Consider the following 25,737-nt stretch of genomic DNA (forward strand, 5'->3'; position numbering starts at 1 on the left):
AAACCATTAACGTTCAGATTATTCTGTCAAATGTAATGCTTATTTGCTCAAAGTGGTTTGAATTAATCATGCTTTATCTCGTTGCTTCTAGATTCCAATGAGGTGATAGTATATTTTTATATGGCTAATTTAAATGCCAAAGGGTGAAAACTGGCTTCAGTTTGATTAAAATGATCTACTGCTTTTTATTTTTCATTTTTTGTTACAACATGGGTAGGGAGTTGTTTGCAAAATCCTACTCTTTAAAAGGGGGCACTGAGTTACAAAAGGTTGAAAACATATGGTCACTCAATCTGCTAGAAATAGCTGCCACATTTTTTCTAAATCATATCCCATCAACTTGAAGAAGGATAAATTGAACAATATAGGTATACATATATATATGTTACATAGGAAGTTATGAAGATAAACACAAGCTTCATACAAATATATTTATATGGAGCACAAAGAAATTGAGAATAAAAGTACTGAATAAGATAAGCTTATCTTAATCTGTACTTTTATTCTCTATTTTTTTTTGCACTTCATGTAAATGTATAATTTTGTCAAGTATAACTGTATTTATCTCTATTACTTCCATCATATCAGCTCAATTTGGATTTCTTCTACACCCATTCCTGATGGTATGGGCCTTGCCTGGACCAAATATTTAAAGTTTAAATCCTCTTGAGTACTATGATGAGTTTTCTATACTGAGCATACCCAGCTCTCACACCAACTCTCTCTCTCTCTATCTCTCTCTCTCTCTCTATATATATATATATATACACACACATATATATATATCTGTAAATGTAATATGTGACAATTATTCGGTAGCCATGATAAAACTCCAAGTTTCGAATGCCAAGGTGGAAATCCATGCCACCATCTCTTCAGTTATCTGGCCATCGGAAAAATACGAAACTCGGAGTTTTATCATGGCTACCGAATAATTGTCACATATTACATTTACAGTTAAATTCCTCTATTTTCATAATATCGAGGTCTCTTTCATTCTTTTGTTGTCTTACCATTTTAATCAATATATATATATATATATATATATATATATATATGGTTGAAATGTACAAAAAAACAAAAGGTAGAAAGAGATGAGGGAACAACAAGCAAGGTGTATTAATTTGATGCTGGGGAAAAATGTAAAAGTCTTTGACATTTCCAGCCTGTGCTCTTTGACAGAAAAGAATGAGAAAAAAATGGAGAGAAAGGAAAAAAAATGGAGAGAGATAAAAAATGTATATATATGTATGTATGCATGCATGTATGTATGTTAAAGACAATGTTTTTTGTATTTGGGATCCCTTTGATCCTAGTTTGTTTGGTCAGGGATGACTTGGCACTAAACAACAACAATTATCACATATAAATAATATTAACACATTTTATCCTACTTGTAATGTATAATGGTAGCTTCAGTAAAATTCGTTTTCCTGTTGTTGTTAATATAAAGAAACAAGAAAAAAACTTTTCTGCTTGTATTATGTACAACATTGCAGTTAGTCATAAAACAAAGCAGTAAAATTATGCCATATTGATACTTTAAGGAAATATATTTTAAAGTTAAACTGATGTGTGTGTGAGAGAGGGAAGGGCCCTGATAAACTTACACAATTCCTACGCAATTCAGCAGCTATTTTTGACACAGCCATTTCCCATAATTCATCCATATAGGCCTGGTTTACAAGACCACTTGTTGTGTTCAGAATGTGATCTTCCACCACAAAAAATCTGAAATGGTATAAAACAAAGAATTATCACTAACACATCAACAATGATTGAGAGAGAGAGAAAACAAAATATGTCATTAAATAAGACAAACATGGAACTTAAGAAAAATCGTTTTACAATTAAGCCTCTTGTCTCCTAATAACTAACTTCAGGAACCATTGAAGGATCCTCTACATGGGTGCTCAGACTGCTAGAAATAGCAGCTAAATCTTTCTTAAATCACACCATACTGTCTTTGAAAAAACTATAGCACTTGGAGGATAATGTGGTTGTAGATGCTTTGTTTGAATAAAAGATGGAATGGTCATGGCTGGAATGCTTTTGGTCATAGGTCTGCTTGATCATTGTTGACTCAGAGCTGAAGTACAACTATTAAACTCCAATCATGGAACATCTCTGATCGTGGATTTGCTTAGTCAGGTCTGGACTGGGGTTCAAAAACAACCATAACTGGTACTTTATCAATTTCTCAGTGATGTAAAGCAAAACTAACTTTGAAGTCAAAATTAAATATTCTAAGTCATACATTCATAGCCTACAAAGTGTAAGACTTGTTAGAGAAGAGCTGTGACTGTGTTACATTCATGCTTTTATATTACAGAAGGTATCAGAATACTTAAACTTTGACTTACCCAACAACATCATGAAAATACAATTTATAGGAATCTAAACTTTCATACTGAAATGAAAAGAAAACATGAAATTTAAAGGATACGTAAGAAATATTACTTTTATAACAGTGCTCTGTTTCTAATGTTTCTAAAACATTAACATTCCAGAGAAATGTTTTATTGATCACTCAATGTAATTTAAATACCTTAATAATCATTCCATTTTGACGTCTACTTTTCCATACTTATATCATGAAGGTTAAATAGAACATATAATAGAGTTAGAGTTAGCTGAATCAACAGGGACTATTCAAGGGCCATAGTTCATACAGTACTACCAGTGGCATAGCTAGAGTATGTCTCCCATTCAACCCCAACAAACAGCCTATGCTGGTTTATATAGCAAGCTCCAAACTGCTGCCTTCATATGCAGCTATGCTATCACTGTTGTGATAACTCTAAGACAAAGTGAGAGACCACTAAGTGGACCTTCTAGAAATAGCAGCCAACTCTCACCCCCCAAATCACAACCTACTATCTTAAACAGGAAGAACACTGGATAATGCAGCATGAAATGTACTATGGCTGGTAATAATAAAATGAGATAATAACAGCTGGATGGCTGTTAACCATAGGAGTTTGATAAGGGTTGACCTGAAGCTAAACAACAATAACTCATTTAATAGCCTAGTTTATCAACAGATATTGATGATGCAACTTAAAATAAGGTCATAAGCATGGTTTCATGCCATTCAGCATATTATATAACAATTCAATGTTTCATTAATTTTTAGTACTGAGGTCACTTTAAGCTTGTAGATGGCAATGGCCATGCGGTTAAGAAGTTTGGGTTTCAAGTTTGGTCCCACACCATGGCATCTTAGGCAAGTGTCTTCATCTACAGATTCTACTGAACACTGCCTTAAGAGCAAAACCCAAAGACAGTAACAGTGTGGAAGCCTGAAATGTACATATGTATATTTGAATGTATGTATGTGCACGTTTGGATTATTTACACATGTCTCTCCATTTCTGTTTTGATGTTAACACTGCTTGAGAACCAGTGTTCAGCATTCATATTCGTTAACTTAGCAGTTTGATAAATAGAGATCATCATCAAGTACTAGATTTAAAAGTAAGAATTAAGGGCCAATATGATCAACTTTAAACCCTTCAAGGCAGTGCCCCAGCATGGATGCAGTCCAACAATTTAAACATGAAATTAAAATAATAATAATAATAATAATAATAATAATAATAATAATAATAATAATAATGATGAAATTATTGTATACAGTGCTCAGGTGCACCACAACTCGTCAGAAAGTGAGTATAAAGTATATGCAGTAATGTACAAATGTCTGGAAAGTGAACAATGTATGAGTCAGATACATGCTTGTGTGTATAGAGGGGAGAAAATCAGGTGTAGTGTTGGCGAATCTCAGAATGAAATTAACAAAACACTCCTAAGATATATTATGCAAGCTCTATGAGCTGGTACTTTTACACTCACAATCACTAAACCATTTTGAAAAATGCAGATAGTAAAGACACTAAACTTCTGCAGACAAGTGACTATGAACAAGAGGTTCTGGAATCATTGTTTTCATTTATAGTTTTGTCTATTTTTATATCCTTTCAATGACCCATGTTAGCAAGGGTCAGATAGCGTTGTGAATTTTAAATAGTTGCATAAACTATTGCAATAAGCTGCCATAAATCATCATTATTCTCTTAATGCTAGTTTTAGACTGGATTACAAATGTGTACTGTAGTACGTATGGCCACTCCTGTTGATGAATCTGTGAGGATCAATGTCCTGAATTCTGATTTCATCTATGCTACCTTTAGTGAATTGGTTTCCTGAAAAGGTTAAATAATATTAATAAGCTTTGAATTAAGTTGCCACAGTATGAAGATGATGTGTATGCAAATAAGAATAAAATAAAAATATGTATGTGTGTGTATATATATATATATATATAAAGAAGCAAGACATACCATGTTTTGCGAAGGTTTTAAGGATAAACGCGCTTGTTTTCGCCTCTGTTTCCGGTAGTATGTTTCAAAAGTTTCCCGTGCACCCTAGACAGAATAAGAGAAAAGTGAAATTAAAAGGAACCAGTGGTTTATTTCAGTTTGTTTACTACTTCAGCTCAACAGCTGAGATAAATAACAATGATAAATAAGGTGCATGATATTGCTAGAGTGATACTATACAAAAATGGAAACTACTAAAATAAAATAAAACCTATGAATTAGAATGATAAGAAACCAAAGATTTGGCACAATAATGCCTTTACTGAGGACACAAGTGAAACCATCATAAGTGAGAGCTGATATGGAGGTGTATTAAGTGCTCACCACAAATAACAAAACCTTACACAAACTAATATTTAGGAGGTTGAAGGTGGTGAGCTAGCAGAATCATTAGCACACCAGGCAAAAATGTTTAGCGGAATTTTGTCCTACTTTACATTCTGAGTTCAAATTCTGCCAATGTTGATTTTTAAGGTGACGTGCTGGCAGAATCACTAGCATGCCAAGCAAAATTCTGAGTGGAATTGCATTTGTCTTTACATTCTGAGTTCAAATTCCACTGAGGTCGACTTTGCTTTTCATCCTTTTGGGCTCGATAAAAAGAGTGCCAATTGAACGCTGGAGTTGTTGTAATTGACATACCTGCTCCCTTGAAGTTGCTGGCCTTGTACCAAAATTTGAAATCATTATTCGTATTATTAAGGTAGCAAGGTGGACAAAGTGTTTAGTGGTATTTTGTACATCTTCATGTTTTGAGTTGGGGTTGACTTTGCCTTTCATCCTTTTAGGGTTGACAAAATAGGTACCAGTCAAGTACTAAGGTTGATGTAATCAACTTCTCCCACCCAACAAAGACTTCTAACCTTGTGTCAAAATTTGAAACAGTTCTTATTATTAATATTATAAGCACATTAGGGTAGTGGGTTGGCAGAATCAGTAGAGGTGGGTAAAACTATCATCATCACTGAAAGTTTGCTTTTAACATGCTTGCATGGGTTGGACTGGCCTTCTTTAGCAAAGCATCCCACTGCTTGTTGCAGTCCCTTATCAACATGTTCATTGAAGTCCAACCTCCTGAGATCTTTCATCACATCTTCTCATGTCTTCTTTTTCTGAGTATAATATGAAATCAAATACACAATATACCTTTGCTTTACATTCCCTTGCTTAAATAAAGTACCAGTCAAATATTGGGGATGACATAAATGACTATCTACCCATCCCGAAAAAAATGGTTAGCCTTGTGTGTATTTAAAAAAATTATAGTTTTATTCATGCCATTGCCTATGTTACATTCCTAGTAAAAACATTTGATTCTTTCCAAGTTTACACAGCCAAAGTGTTAAGAATCAAACACAAAAACCAGTATTTTTTCGATAATACTTACCAAAACTGAATATATATGAAGGCATCTGTAAACTGGTGAGAAGTCAATTAGGTCCTGAGCACTAAGTTCCTGAAAGGGAAAAGGAAATAAAAATGTACATCATGGTAGAACAGAAGACTATCAATCAGTTGCTGTGCTTTTGAAGTTACAAATAGCTGTAAACAGCATTTGATTTTCTTTGTTTGTCCCCACCCTCATGTGTAGGATGAAGTTACTTATCCCAGGTCAGCTCTCATAAAGTTGTGACCCCCTTCGGTCATGAATGACCATGGGATTGCACCTAGAAAGTTACCCTCTGAGGCACAAGTCTGGGCAAGGTTGCTTTATGGAAGACCAGCAGTCGCCCACGCATACCAGCCTCCCCTCTCCATGCCACAGATGTTATCCAAGGGAAATGCAAAGGCCGATACAGCTTGGCACCAGTGACATCGCAGCTCATTTATTAATTATTAATGTGCAAGTGGCTGAGCACTCCACAAACATGTGTACCCTTAACGTAGTTCTCGGGGAGATTCAGTGTGACACAGAGTGTAACAAGGCTGGCCCTTTGAAATACAGGTACAACAGAAACAAAGCATTCCAGCAGCAATCATCCGGTCCTTTTGTGTATCTAGGACTACACTGTCCAATGTTTCTTTCTTTTGTCATTTCAGATAGAAGTGTGTAGTTTGAGAGAGATTTTGCTGCTATTTCTAGTAGGTTGAGTAAGAGTATAGGCACTACCTCACAGGCTCAAAGTTTGGTTGCTATTTATCATAGGTAGATTAGTTAGTGTGGTGGAAATTTCTCAGTGGTTTATTTTGATTCCTAACTACAAAACATTTCACTTGACTTTCTCTTAAAGGCCAACTTGTTATTGCTGTGTAACCACAGGTCAGTTTTGTAGTTGTCAGCCAAATTTAGGTGCAATCCGGAGAGCCAGATAGAACGTGTCCTGATATTTATTCCAACTCTTTACCTACTATGAATCATTATTGAAGCAGTGGAGGTGCAGAAATTGTGGAATGATAGACTAAAGGCCTTGCAATATTTACATCTGTGTATATTTTGAGTTCCAGTCTTGCTATGGTTGATTTTATCTTCCACACTTCTGAGATTAATAAAATAAATACTAAGTATTGGGGTCATACTAATCAACTGACAAATCTTGGTCTTAAGCTAACATGGTAAAATAGCATTATCATTATTCTCAAGAGAGGGCATCAAAGTCATCACTCAACCTGCTAGAAACAGCAGTCAAACCTTCCTCAAACCACACCCTATAGTTATAAACAAGACAGGGCACATTGGATAATTGATTTCTTTGAAATATCATGTCTGGAGATGAAAAATTGGATAGGTCATGGCTGGAGTGCTTCTGATCACAGATCTTGGTTAGAGCTGAACTGAGGTTAAAAGAGGCCAGACTATATACTTTATGGTCTCTAGTCTGGTGCTTTACATTAGTTTGTAAAAATACTGCTTATATTTTGACAGAATAAAAAGCATCAATACATACTCAACAGAATCTGAGAACAATATTTGGTAGAGCTTTAGTATGATACTCAGAAAATTAATAATATAATACCAATATATATTAGTGAGAGAGGCAGCATTAATACCAAGAGGTAATATTTATCCCCATTTAACGTGGATGTTCTATTACAACAAACTATTCTATGGTAGATACTACGATAGAAACTCTCATATAGGCTTTTAGTGCAAAATGCACTCTTGTTTATATATCACTAGTGGGGAGATAAATCCCCACAAACTCCAGCACCGAGACCACCAGATCACGTAATTTCAACCTTCATTGGTCTTATCAATGATGGACACTTGACCTCTAGAGATAGTATCAACTCATCTCTCCAACAGTGATAAATATGAAAAAAAATGCTAGAACAGGTACTGGTATCGCGATTAGCCAGTGAGCTTGTTAAAAAATATATATTAGCAACGGAGGCAGTATTACTATCAGGAGGTAATATTTATTCTCATGTTGGTTTTTTGTGCAAAATGCAAAAAAGCCAATGTGAGCATTTCTCTCACGGTATCTACCATAGTATAGTAAGTTCTAACACAACATCCATGTTTAAGTAGGAATAAATATTACCTCTACTGAACCAGAGTTACACTCAATCAACTGAACTTCACACACACAAACAAACTAAGAAAACTTGTGCTAAGGATAATAATACTGAAATTATATTGAAAATTTCTGTATGCTTACTTCATCTAGTTGTTCCTCCTCAGATTCTTCTTGGACTTGAGGTATCTCTCCAGTGAATGGATTAGGGGGTGGTGGTGCTCTACGCCGACGTTTCTGTTTCACAATGGAGGGATCAATATTGTTCTGCTCAGCAGCCTGAAATGACAAATGTATAAGTATGTACAAATGTATAAGTATGTACAAATATGTGTGTGTATATTATATATATATATATATATATACACACACACACACATATCGTTATCATTATTCTCAAGAGAGGGCATCAAAGTTATCACTCAACCTGCTAGAAACAGCAGTCAAACATTCCTCAAACCACACCTATAGTCATAAACAAGACAGGGCACACTGGATAATTAATTTCCTTGAAATACTATATCTGGAGATGAAAAAGTGGATAGGTCATGGCTGGAGTGCTTCTGATCACAGGTATTTTTGGTTAGAGCTGAACTGAAGTTATTATCAGTTAAAACATACTTGGGGCATATTTGAACCCAAGAGAAAGTCATTCACTGTTTTTTGTCATGGAGAAAATTTCTCACTGTAGACAAATAGTGTAAATACACCAAAATCAGTTCACAGCACCATACACACGCAGAGTTTGTTATAGTCATGCATACAAAACACAAGAGCTCAGATAGTATTTACATACATACACCACAAACAGGGAAATTAATTTTTAATTTCCTGAAATTGGTTTTTAAGAGTTGTCAACAACTGCAGCTTGGTTTTTGCTTACTTTCTCCAAGCATTGAGGCAAATTTTAATTCATTAAGAATTTTTTTGAGATACAGTATACAGCCATATGAGGTACATCATTCAGTTTATATCTGAATTGTGTAGCATACTAGGATTTAGAGATCATTGCATACCCTGGCCAATAAATGCCCCAAAATGAAAAAAAAAATTAAATCTCAGGGTTATAAAGAGTAAGAGAAGAATTTGAATTATTAGGTGCTTTTAGAGAGAAAACCTGTGTGAGACACAAATGGAATAAACTACTGAAAGTGAAATATATATATATATATATATATATATATATATATATGGGTGGCTTATTAGCAATTTACCAACCAAAAGGCAAAATTATAGATGTCACTAAAGTGACACAGGGAACTAAGTAGTACCAGCACTGCTAGAAATAAGAGTCAAAACAACTCAATAGACACAGATAGCACCATCTTAGTGACTGACAAAGGAGACAAGCTTCCTACAGTGGATATAGCCAGATCACCGGTGATTTTGAATTTTGATGCTAGAGCATCTGAATACTCATCAGTGGCTCTTACTGCACCTAGGGTTAAACTCAACTCATACACACACACACACACACATACATGCAAAATATTGAAAAGTTGTATGACATACATGTCTCATGGCCACCTCCCCAATCCGAGCTGAATGTTTGCGGATGTTTTCCAAGAAGTCTTTCAAGTCAGACATTGAAGCATCTTTAATGCTCTCCCGTAGCTTTGGAATGGCATCGGCCATTGTTTGAGAGAACCAGTGTGTATTGACCCTTGGAAGGAATGTGTGTTCAAGTTGTTCCAGAGTTTTAAGGGCAGGGTAATATCTGAAAAGACAGAAATGATTCATGTTAGGGATGGAAATATGAGGGAACAGTTTTTTTATTAGGTTCATATTGTTTTTATTATTTTACTACTTTAAATCATTGAGCTGTGGTCAGGCTATGGCACAGCTTTCAAGGCTTTTGATCCTGGGTATTACATGTTTTTTACAACATAAAAATATACTACAAGAAAAAAAAAATGCCAGATTGCCTCTAACTAGATTATATCATGCTTATACATGAACTTTTGCATCTATTGATTATTTTTTTTTTTATAATTATCAGTTTGTAACCACCAGAGTATAAGTTTATCAAAATGATCTCAGATCAGAGATCTGTTCAAATGATTGTTGAAGTATTTCCAGGAGCCATGTGGTGCTGTTAAAAATACATAATGTATTGAGTCTACTACCCAGAAAGAATTACAGTCTGTCCAACAGGTTTCTGCATAGTGTAAGTGTTTGTCAGTCTATTTGATTTTGGTGAAGAGGTTTGGATTAAACAGAGGCTTCAAAAGAAAACTCATTTGTAAGATGACACATAATGAAATCAAATCTGAGACCATGACCAAAGCAAACTTCTTAAACCATGCAGCACCTGTGCCAGCATTATTTTAACAGCAATGACATTCACAATACAAGCTGAGTATTTACCTCTTGCTTTTCATCTGTTCCTTAAGTTTACCATACATCTCTAGCACTGAAAATAGAAAACGGTAAAGAATTATTGCATGGTAGTACCAGCAGGAGCAGGAGAAGAAGAAGAGGTGGTGGTGGCAGTTTGTTTTATTGACCACAAGGGCCTAAGACATTAAGGACAATACAAGAATGAAATACAGACACACTAATTAGCATTTAGATTGAATAAAAAAAGTATTAAAAAAGCAACAGAATATAACAAAACTTCTAATGTAGAAGAGGAGAGAACAACTAGGGTACTTTAGGGCAAAAAGCTCACATACAGAGGTCAAGATTACTCTGCTACATGCAAGACATCAAAAATGATCTCCCCAATTTATTTTCTCCAACTTAGAAAAGCACATTCAGGGTAGGCTCATTCAGCCTTAACCACCTTTCTTTAAGCATATTAGAAGGTGACACTTTATTCTCTATATCCATTTTTTCAAGTGATATTGAAAAAGTTGATGAGAGCTTGGCCAGAGAGGAAAATGCTTGTCTTCAAATTGTTCATATGAATCTACCACAGCACTTCTTTTACCATAATCAGCAGGCAGTAGAAACCATCTGCCCTTTCCTATCAAGGGAAGGTGGCTTGGCTGATAGCTGGATTAGTCCTACCTGTGACAGAACCTGTTTGACACAGCCCCATAAGTCAGCAATGCAAAGACACTGACTGGTTGCATGCAGGACGACTTCTTCAATCTGAGCACATCTCAGACATTGGCACCTCTGTTGTCCCCAGCTGGAACTGGAACACTGGACTATTGCAAGTTGTTCATAGTTCCTAACTCAGAAGCCTTCTAAAAGAGACTGCTCAGACTGTGTTCTCATTGCTGTCTAGAGTTGTTCCTGGCCATTGTCACTCGTACTCTTCCTTAACCATTTATGAAATGCAAGAGTTGTTTTCCAGCCAAAAGTATTATTCAGCTGGTAGGGTACCATTGGGTTACTGACAACATGTAGATGCCATTCAACTTCGATTTATGTCTGGCTCATGACTGTAGCTTGGTTAAAGAGATGAGCTGCTAAAAGATCTATCATACAAAAGATGCCTATACCAATTCAGTCTCATTTTCATTGTTAATGTCACAGTGGCTAAGATACTCCTGTAAGTGTATCAGGCTCATAGTGTGCAGAAAAGCATGCACTCCATAATTCTTGGGGCAAGGATGATATCTAAGCTACAGTTCACTGATGTGAAGTAAGCATTAAAAATTTCTGCTTAACCATTTACAGGCAGTTTATTCTAAACACACTTCTGAGTGAGACTAACCACCCAGTTTGCAACCTCTTACCAGTCCTAACCAGACCCTCAGTCAAGCAACAGAAATTGCTGCTAACCAGTAAAGATTCACCTCTCCAGATGCCAAGCTGTAAGCCCACTGATTGGATATGGTTGATGTGAGCTTCTTCTATTTGCTGCAGGTACTCTTCCAGTATAGTGTCAATCACTTCTATATCCAAGGTGTCCAACACTATGTTGCCCACTATAGTTTTTCTGTGGCCTGGTTCAACCAGGATGTGACTCAAGGTTTACAACTTTTGCAGAAGAGGCTCCAAGAACCAAACCATACAGCAGAAAAGTGCAAGTGTATAGCTATAAAACAAAACAGTTCCAGAGATGGGTATTTATTTTGACCACTGAACAGCTGTTACTGTACATTGTAGTGATCAAACCTCTGAAGACAGGACTGAAATAAACTGTTCTTAGGTCAGTTGCCAGTGCCCTGCCAAAATCAGATCTTTTCTTAACCAGCTCCATTGCATGCGGAGGAAGCTATCATGGATAGATCTGCCAGTGATAGAACAGACTTGTGCACCTCCAACTACACTACAAATGACAAGCATTAGCTTCTTGGTGAGCACTTTTGCCAAAACATTTAGATCTGAACTGAGCAGTTATGGGTCGGAAGTTTTCTATTATGTCCTCTTTGTTAGGGTCTTTCCTCAACAGTGTCACCACTCTCAGCTCAAATGATTGGAAATGCACCTAGTCTGCTGCAAGCTGCAACAGTTAGCAGCTAAGACAGGATCAAATAAGTCTGGTTGTGGAAATAGGAGAAAAGATATATTTGCACCTTGCCGCCAGTATAGCAGCAGCCTAGCACTGTCACTTTATCTGCTGAAATAATTGACTTTTCACAGCACTCTGTCTCTCTACACAAGAGTCATAGTAAGCCATTGAAGTAGGTATTGAATTCTATCATTTCCAGTTCATCTCTCATTAAGAACAGTTTAGCAAAGTGCTGCTGGAAAACAGCACGTGTCTGCTGCAAATCAGATAGCTGATACCCACTCTGGTTTGTCAAAGATCAAATTGTGGCTTTGGTGCCATGCTGAGCTTGGGACCAACAAATGCCTTTCATGCTATTATGTTTCAACACATGCATTCTATAACAATATTGTACAGCAGAATGCTATGGTTTCTCAAAGCACTACAAACAATGCTAAAGAAGCGACAAAATCATTAAATGTATGGCATTAAATCATAATTAATAACTTAGAATATAGATATTATAAATATAGTTGTTTGTATCGTTGTTGTTGTTGTTGTACATATTTAAATTCCAACGTATTTTTGTGAATGACCTTTCAATCTCGGATAGGCATTGGATGGTATTCACCTTATTATATACAGCATATTTTGGTGGTAGTTGAAGTATCGATCTTTCATCTGGGACTTCAACTACCACCAAAATATGTTGTATATAATAAGGTGAATACCATCCAATGCCTATCCGAGATTATAAATATAATTTTTGAAAAATTCAAGAAGATAATTATTTGAGAGAGTCAAAGATTAAGACACATGGGTTGTGGGCAGAATCAGAGGAAAAAATACCTAAAGATTGACAATCACTGGTAAGTTTATATGTTGGATACCAGTGTTTATCATTCTTGTTGATTCACCCTCTACTACAGATGAACACATGGCTTAATGGTTACGGTATTCAGGTTACAATTTTAAGGTCATGAGTTCAATTCCTGGTAGCAGAGCAAGACACTTTATTTCATGTTGCTCCAGTCCACTCAGCTGGCAAAAATGAGTAGTACCTGTAATTCAAAGGGCCAGTCATGTTACATTCTCTATCAAGCTGAATCTTCCTGAGAACTACATTGAGGGTACTCGTGTCTGTGGAATGCTCAGCCACTTGCACATTAATTTCACAAGCAGGCTGTTCCATTGATCGGATCAACTGGAACCTTCCTTGTCATAACTGATGGAGTGCCAGCTGTTGTTAGTTGTTGAGAACAAACAGTAGGAAGACAGGATTACAGACAGAAAACATCTCTAAAAGTAGATCTGACTTAACAGCCTTGGGTTGGCTCAAATCCAGTGGATAGGCTTTACCGCTTCCTAGGTGGTATACTTAATACATCAGCTAGTTTACTACCACCATCTGGCCTTGGGAGCTAATTCTGTTGCAAGCATCAAGACAAATCATTGGTCTGAGGACAACCTGCAACATCACGATATATTGTAGTAGTGTCTTCATCCTACTCTCACTAACCTCAGAAACATTGTGAAAGGTCATGGGTACTACCCTTCATTCTCTGACTAAGCAACGAACAAAAAAAAAAAACCCTATTAATATCACCATGATACAGATAACTATATACAGCATTTTTTTAATATTTTAAAGTCAATTTTCTATTTCCTCTATCTTATTTTATTCTTTTTTTCTCCCCTCTCCCTTTCATTGTTGCTAATGGCTGTTCATTTCTTTCTTGATTATAGCTTTCTTTAGGAGACTAACGCATTCTGGCATGCCTTAACTTCCAATAACATTAGAAGCCATTATCCTAATTTATGTTCCTTATTTCATTTCTTTCTTTCTTTTCTTTTTTTTTTTTGCCTTCTTTGAAGTTGCTTCAGAATAAATCAGAAAGACTTCTAAGAATCAAAATAATTTTTATTCAGTATTCAATCCTGTCATTACTATACTATGTGGTTTCATTCAAACAACATTCTTCTTGTTTTGCTGAGATTTAAAATTTTTGTTGAACAAATTTTTCCCTTTCTTAATTTACTTTTTGAACTGAGTAACATCCTTAGTGACAAATTTCATATATACTCTCTTTTACTTGTTTCAGTCATTTGTTTGTGGCCATGCTGGAGCACTGCCTTTAGTCGAGCAAAACGATCCCAGGACTTATTCTTTGTAAGCCTAGTTACGGGAATGTAAACACACCACCATCAGTTGTCAAGCAATGTTGGGGGGACAAACACATATATATACATATATACGACGGGTTTCTTTCAGTTTCCGCCTACCAAATCCACTCACAAGGCTTTGGTTGGCCCGAGGCTATAGTAGAAGACACTTGCCCAAGGTGCCACGCAGTGGGACTGAACCCGGAACCATGTGGTTGGTAAGCAAGCTACTTACCACACAGCCATTCCTGCACCTAAATAATGTTATGAATTAGAGAATATATGTATATAACTACTACTAGATCACCATCATCATCATCAGTATCATATTATGCCAGCCATCCATGCTAGCATGGGTTGGGCAGTTTGACAGGCATTAGTAAGCTGGAAGGTAGCACCAAGTTCTACTGTCAGCTTTGGCATGGTTTTTATGGCTGGTTGCCTTTCCCTACACCAATATAAATACATGTGTGGGTGTATATATCTATATATACTTTTATTTCGCTTTTGTATCTGGTTTGCAAGATTCTTTATGTGGATTTGTGTGTTGAAGCAAATTATGTTGTCTAGGGAGAGTCATATTGTCTTAATGCCTTAACACACTCACTGGTTTGATTTCCACTCATTTATTATTTATATTCTTTTTCTTCCAAAATTTTCGTTGCTTTTAGCAACCTCATCAATGGATGTTGAAAATTTTGGAAGAAAAAATATATAAATAAGTAAGTGGAAATTGAACCGATGTGTTAGATAATAAGGCATTAACACAATAATACTCTCCCCAGACACAACATAATATACTTTTATAATTTTACTTGTCTTAGTGATTTGACAGCAGCCAAGCTGGAGCACCACCTTGAAGGGTTTTAGTTGAATGAATCAACCCCAGGACTTTTTTAAAGCCTATTACTTATTCTATCGATTTCTTTTGCTAAACCGCTAAGTTATAGGAGACATAAACACAGCAACACCAGTTGTCAAACAGTGATGGGGGGGGCACAGACATGACACACATATATATATAAACACAATGGGCTTCTTTTAGTTTCCATCTACCAAATCTAACAAGACCTTGGTTGGCCCAAGGCTATAGAAGACACTTGCTCAAGGTACCATGCAGTGGGACTGAACCTGGAACCATGTGATTGGGAAGCAAGTTTCTTACCATACAGCCACGCCTGGCATTATAAACATATAACAAACAGTGAAAAATGGAAGTTTGATGATGATGAGGAGGAGGATGTGCATATGTGTGTGTGTGTGTGTGTTTTGTGGACTGTGTGTATTCACATCAAGACAGTGAGCTGGCAAAATAGTTAGCATGTTGGAGGCAAATGCTTAATAGTATTTTTTCCAGTTATTTATGTTCTGAGTTCAAATACCACTGTGACTGAGTTTGCCTTTCCTCCTTTCAGTGTCTCTGTCCATTCATTAACCAATTTACAGAGTGTACTGAATACACTGTATTGTATCACCAATACTAATGAGCTTTACCTTGAGCTCTGCCAAATAAAAGGGACTCACAACTCTATGTTGTTTCAGTCAGTTCTGAACAATGTAACCAACAGAAGAGAGGGTAGAAAAGAGGGTAATTGCAGAAGATGAACTAAAATGAGACAACAGGATGAAGAGGTGAAACAGGGATTGGAAAGTGCTGGAAGGATTAATGGAAGAGAGACAGTAAATCCAGAGTGTAATGAGACACTTATTGACGACTGTAATCGGACATTAATAGTAGATATATGTTTGCTAGCTAGAGCTATGGTTAGTGATAGAATAGATATAGAAATGGTCATTGGCAAGAGAGTGTGATGGACATCAGTAATATGTCACTTGGTGAGAGAGGAAGTGGCTTGAAGTAGAGAAGAGTAATAACAAGAGTGAAGAATGGTTCAGATGGCAAATGTAAGAGAATGATGGACTTAGACTGTGACAATCTATCTAATGCATGCCAGCATACGAGGGTTGGCTGAAAAGTTCATAGGTCGACCAAGATACTCTCATGGAATGTGATCAAATGAGGTTTATTTTTTAAACATAGTCCCCTTTGTGGTTCACACACTTCTTCCATCAGTGTTGCAATACTTGGATCCCATTGGTGAAGAAACTTTTATCCTGGTGGTCAAAAAAAGTCACCAACAGCAGATATGACATCATTGCCATTGCAATACTGGTTCTCAGTCAAGTATTTTTTCATGTTAAGAAACAAAAGATAGTCAGATGAGGCCAAATCAAGAGAAAAAGAAGGGTGATCAACCAGTTCAAAGCACTGTCCTGATGAAAAACACCCTATTTCATCAGTTTTCCTGAGCATTGGCATATTACTCTCCACAGACAGTGTGGCTCTTTTGAAGATAGTCAATAAACACAATGCCTTTTGCATCCCAAAAAACTGAGGCCATCATGTTCCCTGCAGATGAAATGACCTTGATCTTCTTTGAAGTAGGTGAGGAGGGGTGTCTCCACAACACGGATTGTCTCTTTGTCTCTGACTCTAAGTGATGAACCCAACACTCATCTTGGGTTGGGAAACATTCAAGGAAACCACTTGTATTTGTCTCAAACAATGTCAGATTTTCTTGCGATGTGATCCACCTGGTGCGCTTTTGATCAGGTGTCAGAAGACATGGTACCCACTGAGCAGAAATCTTTGTCATGTCAAGTTCATTGGGCAGAATATTCTCAACTCTCTCGTGGCATATGCTAATAACATTGGCTATTTGATTTATAGTCAATCGCCTATCACCTATCACTATGTGGTGAATACGATCAATGTTTTCTTCAGTGGTGGTGGTTGCAGGACGTCCAGACTTTGGATTATCTTGAAGGGTTTCCCTTCTCCTAAATTCAGCTGTTCACTTTTGCACAGTTGATAAAGCTGGAGCATCATCCCCTAATGTAGCAACCATGTCAGCATGAATGTCCTTGGGGACCAAACCATTTTTCTACAGATACTTGATAACACCTTGTGCCAAATTTTGTCTATTTTCAAGAGAAGTTGCTACTAGTAACTTTGGAAGCCTACTGTGGTGAGATGTTGATCAAGGATAGTTGTTTGAATATTGAAAATGAAGAGCATTAAAAAGGAAACATCAAAACCTAAGCTGTAGCCAAAAGTCAAGTTAGGAAAATCCAATTAAGTATGTCTTAGTAATATGGTGCATCAAAATACATCAGCCCTGTTTAGAAAATCATTTATTTAAAAGACATTCTAACAGTACTTGGTGTAATTATTTGTTAGAAGCAAGTCAATGATGCTGATTGAAGCATAAAGAAAATTAAGAACTGAGAAGAAAAATCAAGAGAAAACAATTGATGCCAGTTGCCATCGAGACATCAGGTGTTCTAGGACCTCTTACAAATGATTTCCTCTGCAAAATCAAGATAACAGCAGCCTGTCAGAGAAATGAACCCTGTAAGGTGGAATGGCTGCTGCAACGAGTGTTGGTAACCATTTTCCATGGCAATGCCACTGCAGTCATTAGCACAGGGCATGGCTGAGCACACCATTTGTTCTGGGATATGTAGCCCATCACCCACTCCATATTTTGCTGTTTTACCATCCCTTTTTTCTTTTCTTTCTTTTAATTTCTTATTTCTCTTTTACCTTTTCTTTGAATTTAAATGCTATAAGTAAAATGCAAATCATGCAAAAAGAAAAATTGTACTTCACACCACACTCAATATTTCACTTACCAGGCAAACATAGGGATAAGCTCTCGATTGCAGAGGCAATGTTCTTCTGTATTTTTCGGCAATGGATAAGTTCTTCTCCCCTTTCCAGTAGTGGGGCACAGGACTTTTGTAGGGCATCATTGGTAGTTTTGATTTCATCCTGGATTGGAAGAAAGAAAATAAAAGTTTGTTGTCATTAGGAATGGCAATGTTCACATTAAATGTGCGAGATATTTCTACGTGTTTAAAACCTCCTTTCACAAATCAATGGGTGAACATGAAAAGACATCTCCTATTAGAAACTCATCCAAATGTAAAGTTTGTATCATTTGATTGTCTGTCTGATGAATTTCTAATAGATGTCCTACATATGTTTATTCTACATGTATACCCTCTAACACTTATTGGGAAATGAAACATGTGTAATGGTGAATAAATACCAAACATTTTTTCCAATCTCTTGTTTTGATACATACATATGTACATGTGCATGCATGCATGTGTGTATGTGTTTGTGTGTCTGCCTGTCTGTGTGCATGCAAAATGCCTATTTCAGTTTCTGTCTGCCAAATCCACTCAGAAGACTTTCATCGATCTGGGATGATAGTAGAAGACAGTTCAGTTTCCCAAGATGCCATGCAGTGGGGGTGAACTAATATTATTTAATGTCTCTTTTCATTAACGTATTATGGTGTGATTTGAGAGTGAGTTGGCTATTATATCTAGCAAGTTGATTGACCATGTAGAAGCTCCCTTGTTAGCTCATCAGTCTTCTATGCATTATACTGTTGGGAAGAGTTGCATCCAATAATCAGTTTTACAACACTGCAGTGAGTCGAACTTCCACTGTTACACCTACTTATAGCTAAGACAACAATGTCATTTGGAGCTTAAATGTCTTTGCTATAGTGAGAGGAGATACGAGCAGTCTGCAAGCCATCAGTTGGTTACCAAACACTCTAGCAGCTCAGTCATCTACTGTCCTCATTAACATCACATACAGGGACTTTAATATATGAGCAAGAAATGCAAGTCAAGAGTGAAGTGGCATTGCAGCATTAGCACCTATATATCATACAAATTGATAACCAGTTCGGTCAGATAAAGATCTTACCAGCTATTGACTAATAGTTTTAATAAAGCAGGTTTATATTTTACGTGCTTTATACCAAAAATCAATATTTTATACGCACTCTGCACTGAATATTTATAGATCATTTTATCAATATTGTCTCATCATCATCATCATCATCATTTAACATCCATTTTCCATACTGGCATGGGTTGGACGGTTTTACTGGAACTGGTCAGCTGGAGAGAAGTTCCAGATTTCAATTTCTTGTTTTGGCATGGCTTTTATGACTGTCCTTCTTAATGCCAACCACTTGACAGAATCTACTTGGTGCTTTTTATGTGACACCAGCATGGGTGCTTTTTACATGACATCAGCACGGATGCATTTTACATGAGATTGGCATGGGTGCTTTTTATGTGGCACCAGCAGGGGTACATTTTGTGTAGTACTGGCATAGCTGCTGTTTACGTGACACTGGCACTTTTTATGTGGCACTAACACAAGAACTTTTTTTACATGGCACTGGCATGAGTGCATATTACATGGAACCAGCACAGGTGTTTTTCACACACACACACACACAATCATCATCATCATTTAGCATCTACTTTTCCATACTTGGATGGGCCAGATGGAATTCACTGAGGCAGATTTTCTACAATCAGATGCACTTCCTGTTGCCAACCTTTTCCCAAGCAAGGCATAATTTCCCTATCAGATCAACAGCCCATGGCTATATAATCTGGCATATACTTAATATGGAAAAGTTGTGTCCACCTAGGCAAGATTCGAAACTGCAGCCACAATGCTCATTATGTATGATTGCCAGCTACTTCTTTCTGAAAACCTAAATGTTCAAGAGGATTTTAAAATTAAAACTGTATGCTGGTGAGTAGCTAGCAATTTATGTAGATTATACTGCTACTGAGCCATTATGAAACTCCTCTGAAATCTGGCCTATCTACCTTGTACAACTTAAAGGGAATTTTACTATCATATCTCTTGTACTGTCCAACTCATGCCAGCATGGAGAACAGATGTTAAATGATGATGATGATATCATCACCCAACAGAGTTTGCTCTTTGTCTCTTCTATCACCATCATAACAATATTTGTTCTTTTGAATTACTTTCTGTGTACATGACCTCACTAAAACCCTTTTAGTGTATCTACACTTCCTTGCTTATTAGCTTTTCTGAGTCTCCACTCTCCTAGACTCCATCTGAATATCTGAATTCTCTCCACAGAACTATGTACACATCTCTGAAATGCTTGACCAGATCAATAGTAGGGAGACAGGGTAGTAATATATATAAAGCTTGGGAGCAGCTCACATGTCCAGCAGTGATTATAAGTAGATGTACAATTCACAACACATCTGTTTGGGTCAAAAATCGTCATAATATGACCAGTGTTTTAACTGTTGGTCATCCTGTTTTTCTTCTGGGAAATGTTGCTCTAAAATCTAGACTTGAGATATACAATTTCAATTTGTTGAGAGATTTGGCTTCTATACAGAATATGCTGAATAATTAAGTATATCTCTTGCTGGCCTATGTACCATAGCATTAGCATAAAGTGTTATGCTAACGCTATCCACATTATAAGATGACCCGCCAACTCTTGATTGTTTTAATATCTATGTTAATAGTGATGTCTAGCAGAACAGAGATAAATCAAGTAGCTTTTTCACTGACTAGATGTCCTTCTTAATTGCAACAAATTAGTCATCATCATTATATTTTTGAATGATGATAAAGAACCATAAATAATAAAGTAATAGCCAGAAGATAATTGCTGATCTAATTAGCCTGCCTTCAGGAAATGCTTCAGATAATACAAACTTGAAATATTAAGAAAATATAATGAAGAAATATGTAACTTTTCTACATAGAAGCACAGGAGCTGAATGAATAACTAAGGTGTTAGCTTATTGACTGAAAGGTCAATGGTTTACATCCCCTCTCTTACAATGGTATATGTGTGCTGTGGAAAAAATATTCAACTTTCTGAAGTTCAGTTCACTGAGATATAAAGTACCATAGTAATAGTACAGTTTACTTTTGCTATGGTACTTTATCAGTGTTACCTTGTGGGTCTGAGATATCAAACAAAACCACTGTAGTGCATGCTTTCCTTGAATACCTTTCTACATACTCTTTTTACTCTTTGATCTTTTAATTGTTTCAGTCATTTGACTGTGTCCAGGCTGGAGCACCACCTTTAGTCGAGCAAATCGACCCCAGGACTTATTCTTTGTAAGCCTAGTACTTATTCTGTCAGTCTCTTTTGCCGAACTGCTAAATTACAAGGACATAAACACACCAGCATCGGTTGTCAAGCTATGTTGGAGGGACAAACACAGACACAGATACACATATATATATACATATACATATATACGATGGGCTTCTTTCAGCTTCCGTCTACCAAATCCACTCACAAGGCTTTGATCAGCCCAAGGCTATAGTAGAAAACACTTGCCCAAGGTGCCACGCAGTGGGACTGAACCCGGAACCATGTGGCTCGTAAGCAAACTACTTACCACACAGCTACTCCTACACCTACAGAAGCCTACATAGAGACAAAGCTTTAAGTAGCAGTCTACTCATTTAACCCTTTAGCATTTAAACCAACCATATCTAACCAAAATATTGTTTTATGCTCAAACTGATCAGATCTAGTCTCACACACCAACACTACAATATTAATCTAAAAATTAACAGTTACCTCAGCAGAATCTCAAATCTACAATTCAAAACAATGTGAATAAATAAGCATTACTTTAGAGAGACAAGTGTAAATGCTATGGAGTTAAAGGGGCATTACGTGAAATTTTGTGTCATGCAGTGGTACATACTTCAGTTGAAAGGGTACACGGAATATATGCAGTGAACTAGTGATTGATCTGTTGGAAACCTGCAACCAATGATGGTGTTGTTCGCAAAATATGATATAAATATATAGGAACCACATGGTTCCGGGTTCGGTCCCACTGCGTGGCACTTGGGCAAGTGTCTTCTACTATAGCCTCGAGCCGACCAAAGCCTTGTGAGTGAATATGGTAGACGGAAACTGAAAAAAGCCCATCGTATATATGTATATATGTTTATATGTCTGTGTTTGTCCTTCCAACATCGCTTGACAACCGATGCTGGTGTGTTTATGTCCCCGTAACTTAGCGGTTCGGCAAAAGAGACCGATAGAATAAGTACTAGTCTTATAAAGAATAAGTCTTGGGGTCGATTTGCTCGACCCCAGCATGGCCACAGTCACATGGCTGAAACAAGTAAAAGAGTGAAAAGAGTATAAAAAATACTTAGAATAATGCTTAAAGCGATAAAAAAAAGATTAACAGGAGAGTTAGATATGTCAATGGGCAAATTATATAAAAATTGGTTGGAATGGAGAAAAGAAATAGTAAAATGGTTTTTGTTAAGAATTACAAGCTTTACATTAACTGAATAAGACAGAAAAGGCACTGTATAAAAGTGGATTGTTTATTGATGGAAGTCAGTTGAATGCAAAAGTAAAAAGCAAGCAAGGCAAACAGCAAGAGTGTGTTGCCAGCTAACACAAAAGATATTAAACGAACAAGGTGAAATCAAAGGCATTAAGGAAATTAGCTTGATGAAATGTAGCAAGTCAACTATAACATTTGAAAATGTTATGGAGCATAGCTAAGTTTTAGATCATTAAACAAATTCCTTCACTGACAAATCATAATTAAATATAAACAGCATTGGCTGCCAGTCAGATTGGAGGGTCAGTGCATATATTTTTATTTGTTAAGAGGTTAGGCTGATGATATAACTCGTTGCAGTATCTAGTTAACAGAAATACAATGGAGTGATTAAAAAAAAAAAAAAAAAGTGGAACAACCCTGAGAGAGAGAGAGAACAGGAGGAAGAATTAGCAGGTAAGTATGTAGGCAGACAGGTAGATAGATATACAGAAACAGATGAATAGATGGAATTAAATAAATACAGCCAGTGTTCGTGAGAGAGAGAGAGAGTGAAAGATAGAGAAAACATGAAGGAATAACAAAAGTGAAGGAAATATTTGTTTTTTTTTTTTTAATGTACCTATATAGTCATTTTTATTTAACTCCTCTTACTTCTCTCTGATATTATTGAATTTATGAGAACATAGGAAGTAGAATACAGCGGAGTGTTGCTTTTGGAATTGATAGTGCTTAGAGGAAAATAATATTACTGCAAGAAGGCAGTGAGCCGGCAGAATTGCTACCACGCTGGGCAAAATGTCTAGCAGCATTTCGTCCATCCTTGCATTCTGAGTTCAAATTCTACCAATGTTGACTTTGCCTTTCATCCTTACGAGGTCAATAAAATAAGTACCAATTAAGCACTGAGGTTGATGTAACTAACTTACCCCATCTCCCAAAATTGCTGGCCTTATGCCAAAATTTGAAACCAATATTAATGCAAAAAGAGCAATTTCAATATTGTTAACATGGGAATATTTAATCCAGTCATTTGCAATATTGTTTGTGAAGTCTGACAAGAGCTCCAGGACTTGTAAGACCAGAACTTAAAATGGTTTCTACGGAGTATAAGAGACTGAGACACAATACTCCCCACACCCTTTGAAAAGGGCACAAGTCCTTTGCCAGGTTAGCTTTCTAGTTATTGCTGGAACTCATTTAGAGCTGAGTGGACTGCAGCAATATGAAATAAAGTGTTTTGCTCAAGAACCCACTATGCAAACCCTATAAAACAAAGAAACATGTACAGAACTTCATGCACCGCATGCAATTCTCTGGATGTAACCAGAAACATAGGGTTCGGGTATACAGGGGAGCTAAAAAGAAGATAGATAGCATTATATGTAATGAAACCGGTGGTACCTGCCCTAGATAAAGAAGTAAAAACTGGAATAGGATACAAAGAGTTTGTGACAAAGCAAACAGGGTGAACATGTGGTACAATACTGAAAAATATCATGGAGAACTAACCCAGAGATTTAGGAAAGCTCTGAAGGAGGCCAAACACAACATTAAAATCGTTGTGGTATTCTCAAAGGGGTATGTCCTACATAGTTGTGATCTGATGGAGCTTTGAGAATACCACATGCACCAATGATAACAGCATGGTATGTTAGATTTACCCTGGCATTAACTGTAGAACTAGAAATGTAGTCTACAGCATAAGGTACATAGAAGGTGCTTGTAAAAACAAGAACATGATATACATAGGTGAGACATCAAGAAGCATTGTGGAGAGACTAAATAAACATTTGAGACAATATGATGACAGAAAATAGTCCTCCATACTCTACTAACATACTAAAGACCAACATGGAGGCATACTGGGTCAACTTGACATCCACATTTTATCCAAGCACCCAAAGGACCCAACACTCAGACAAGTACAGGAGTACATTCTCATAAATGAAACATCCCCAGTACTAAATAGGAAATATACGGAGAAGGTAGTCATACCCAAATACCCTCAGTTTATATATACACAGGTAGAGTTGTAAGTAGGCAATTATGTAGATGTGTGTGTATATATATATATATGTGTGTGTATGTAAATAGATAAATAGATAGAGGTACATAGATAATACAGACAGATAAGCACAGACACACGCATACATACACAAATGAAGGCTGAAACACATGACCATATACACACTTGCACACTTCATCCACACACACACACACACGGACACATGGAGACACACATCCATACATAACAGATGCATGGTCACACAAACCCATAGACATAATCACACTCAAACACAAGGATATAGAGGTACATGCACAAATACATACAAACGTACACACATGTATACATATATATATATATATACACACACACACACACACACTACAAACATACATACATATATACATGTTGTGCTTGATGTTTCTGACTTTATGGCATACAGGAAGTAAAATTACATTACTGAACATTGTAAGGGTAGTTAAAAAATGAAAAACAGTTAACCTTTAGAAAAAAAAAGAAAGTATAGAAAACTATCACTTGTCTCATTTTTAATGATCGTATTTGCGTATAACAAAATTGTAACACATTTTTCAAGAATATTCAAGTATTAGTATGAGCTTTCTAAAACATTAAATTAGATTTATAAAACCCCATGGTGCACCTGCATAATTCTTTGTGGTACATCAGTGTACCTTGGTGCAAGATATATATATATAATTATAAACATAATTATAATTAGGGGTCAGCTAATTGCTTGCTTTAATTATTAATTAATTTATTTTACCTTTTTATTATATATATATATATATCTTTTATCATTTACTTGTTTCAGTTATTAGACTGCAGCCATGCTGGGGCATCAGCCTGGAGAATTTTTAGTAGAATGAGTTGATCCTCAGTACTTTTTTTTAAAAGCCTGGTACTTATTATATCAGGCTCTTTTACTGAGCTGCTAGGTTATAGAGATGTAAAAACAACAACACTAGTTATCAAGCAGTGGTGAGAAACATCCTCAGACACATACACACATATGTATACGATGGGTTTCTTTCAATTTTCATGTACCAAATCCACTCATAAGACCCAGAACCATATGGCTGGGAAGCAAACTTCTTACAGCCACGCTTA

The 25,737-nt window shown here is 36.4% G+C and overlaps 1 protein-coding gene across 4 annotated transcripts in view; it reads right to left on the bottom strand.

Moving 5' to 3' along the window:
- The window catches only part of LOC115219226 (exocyst complex component 6B), a 131,699-nt gene that overhangs the window by 21,966 nt on the left and 83,996 nt on the right, over positions 1 to 25,737 (bottom strand). For all 4 annotated transcript variants that reach the window (XM_029789361.2, XM_036508990.1, XM_029789362.2 and 1 more), the window contains exons 3-10: positions 18,084 to 18,222; positions 10,205 to 10,250; positions 9,350 to 9,554; positions 7,982 to 8,116; positions 5,770 to 5,838; positions 4,344 to 4,427; positions 2,364 to 2,410; positions 1,611 to 1,731 (exon numbers count right to left, since the gene is read on the bottom strand). In XM_029789361.2, coding sequence (XP_029645221.1) covers positions 1,611 to 1,731; positions 2,364 to 2,410; positions 4,344 to 4,427; positions 5,770 to 5,838; positions 7,982 to 8,116; positions 9,350 to 9,554; positions 10,205 to 10,250; positions 18,084 to 18,222 — 846 coding nt within the window. The remainder of the gene's footprint in view (positions 1 to 1,610; positions 1,732 to 2,363; positions 2,411 to 4,343; positions 4,428 to 5,769; positions 5,839 to 7,981; positions 8,117 to 9,349; positions 9,555 to 10,204; positions 10,251 to 18,083; positions 18,223 to 25,737) is intronic.

This window comes from Octopus sinensis, linkage group LG14, assembly GCF_006345805.1.
Source record: "Octopus sinensis linkage group LG14, ASM634580v1, whole genome shotgun sequence".
Classification (NCBI taxonomy): domain Eukaryota; kingdom Metazoa; phylum Mollusca; class Cephalopoda; order Octopoda; family Octopodidae; genus Octopus; species Octopus sinensis.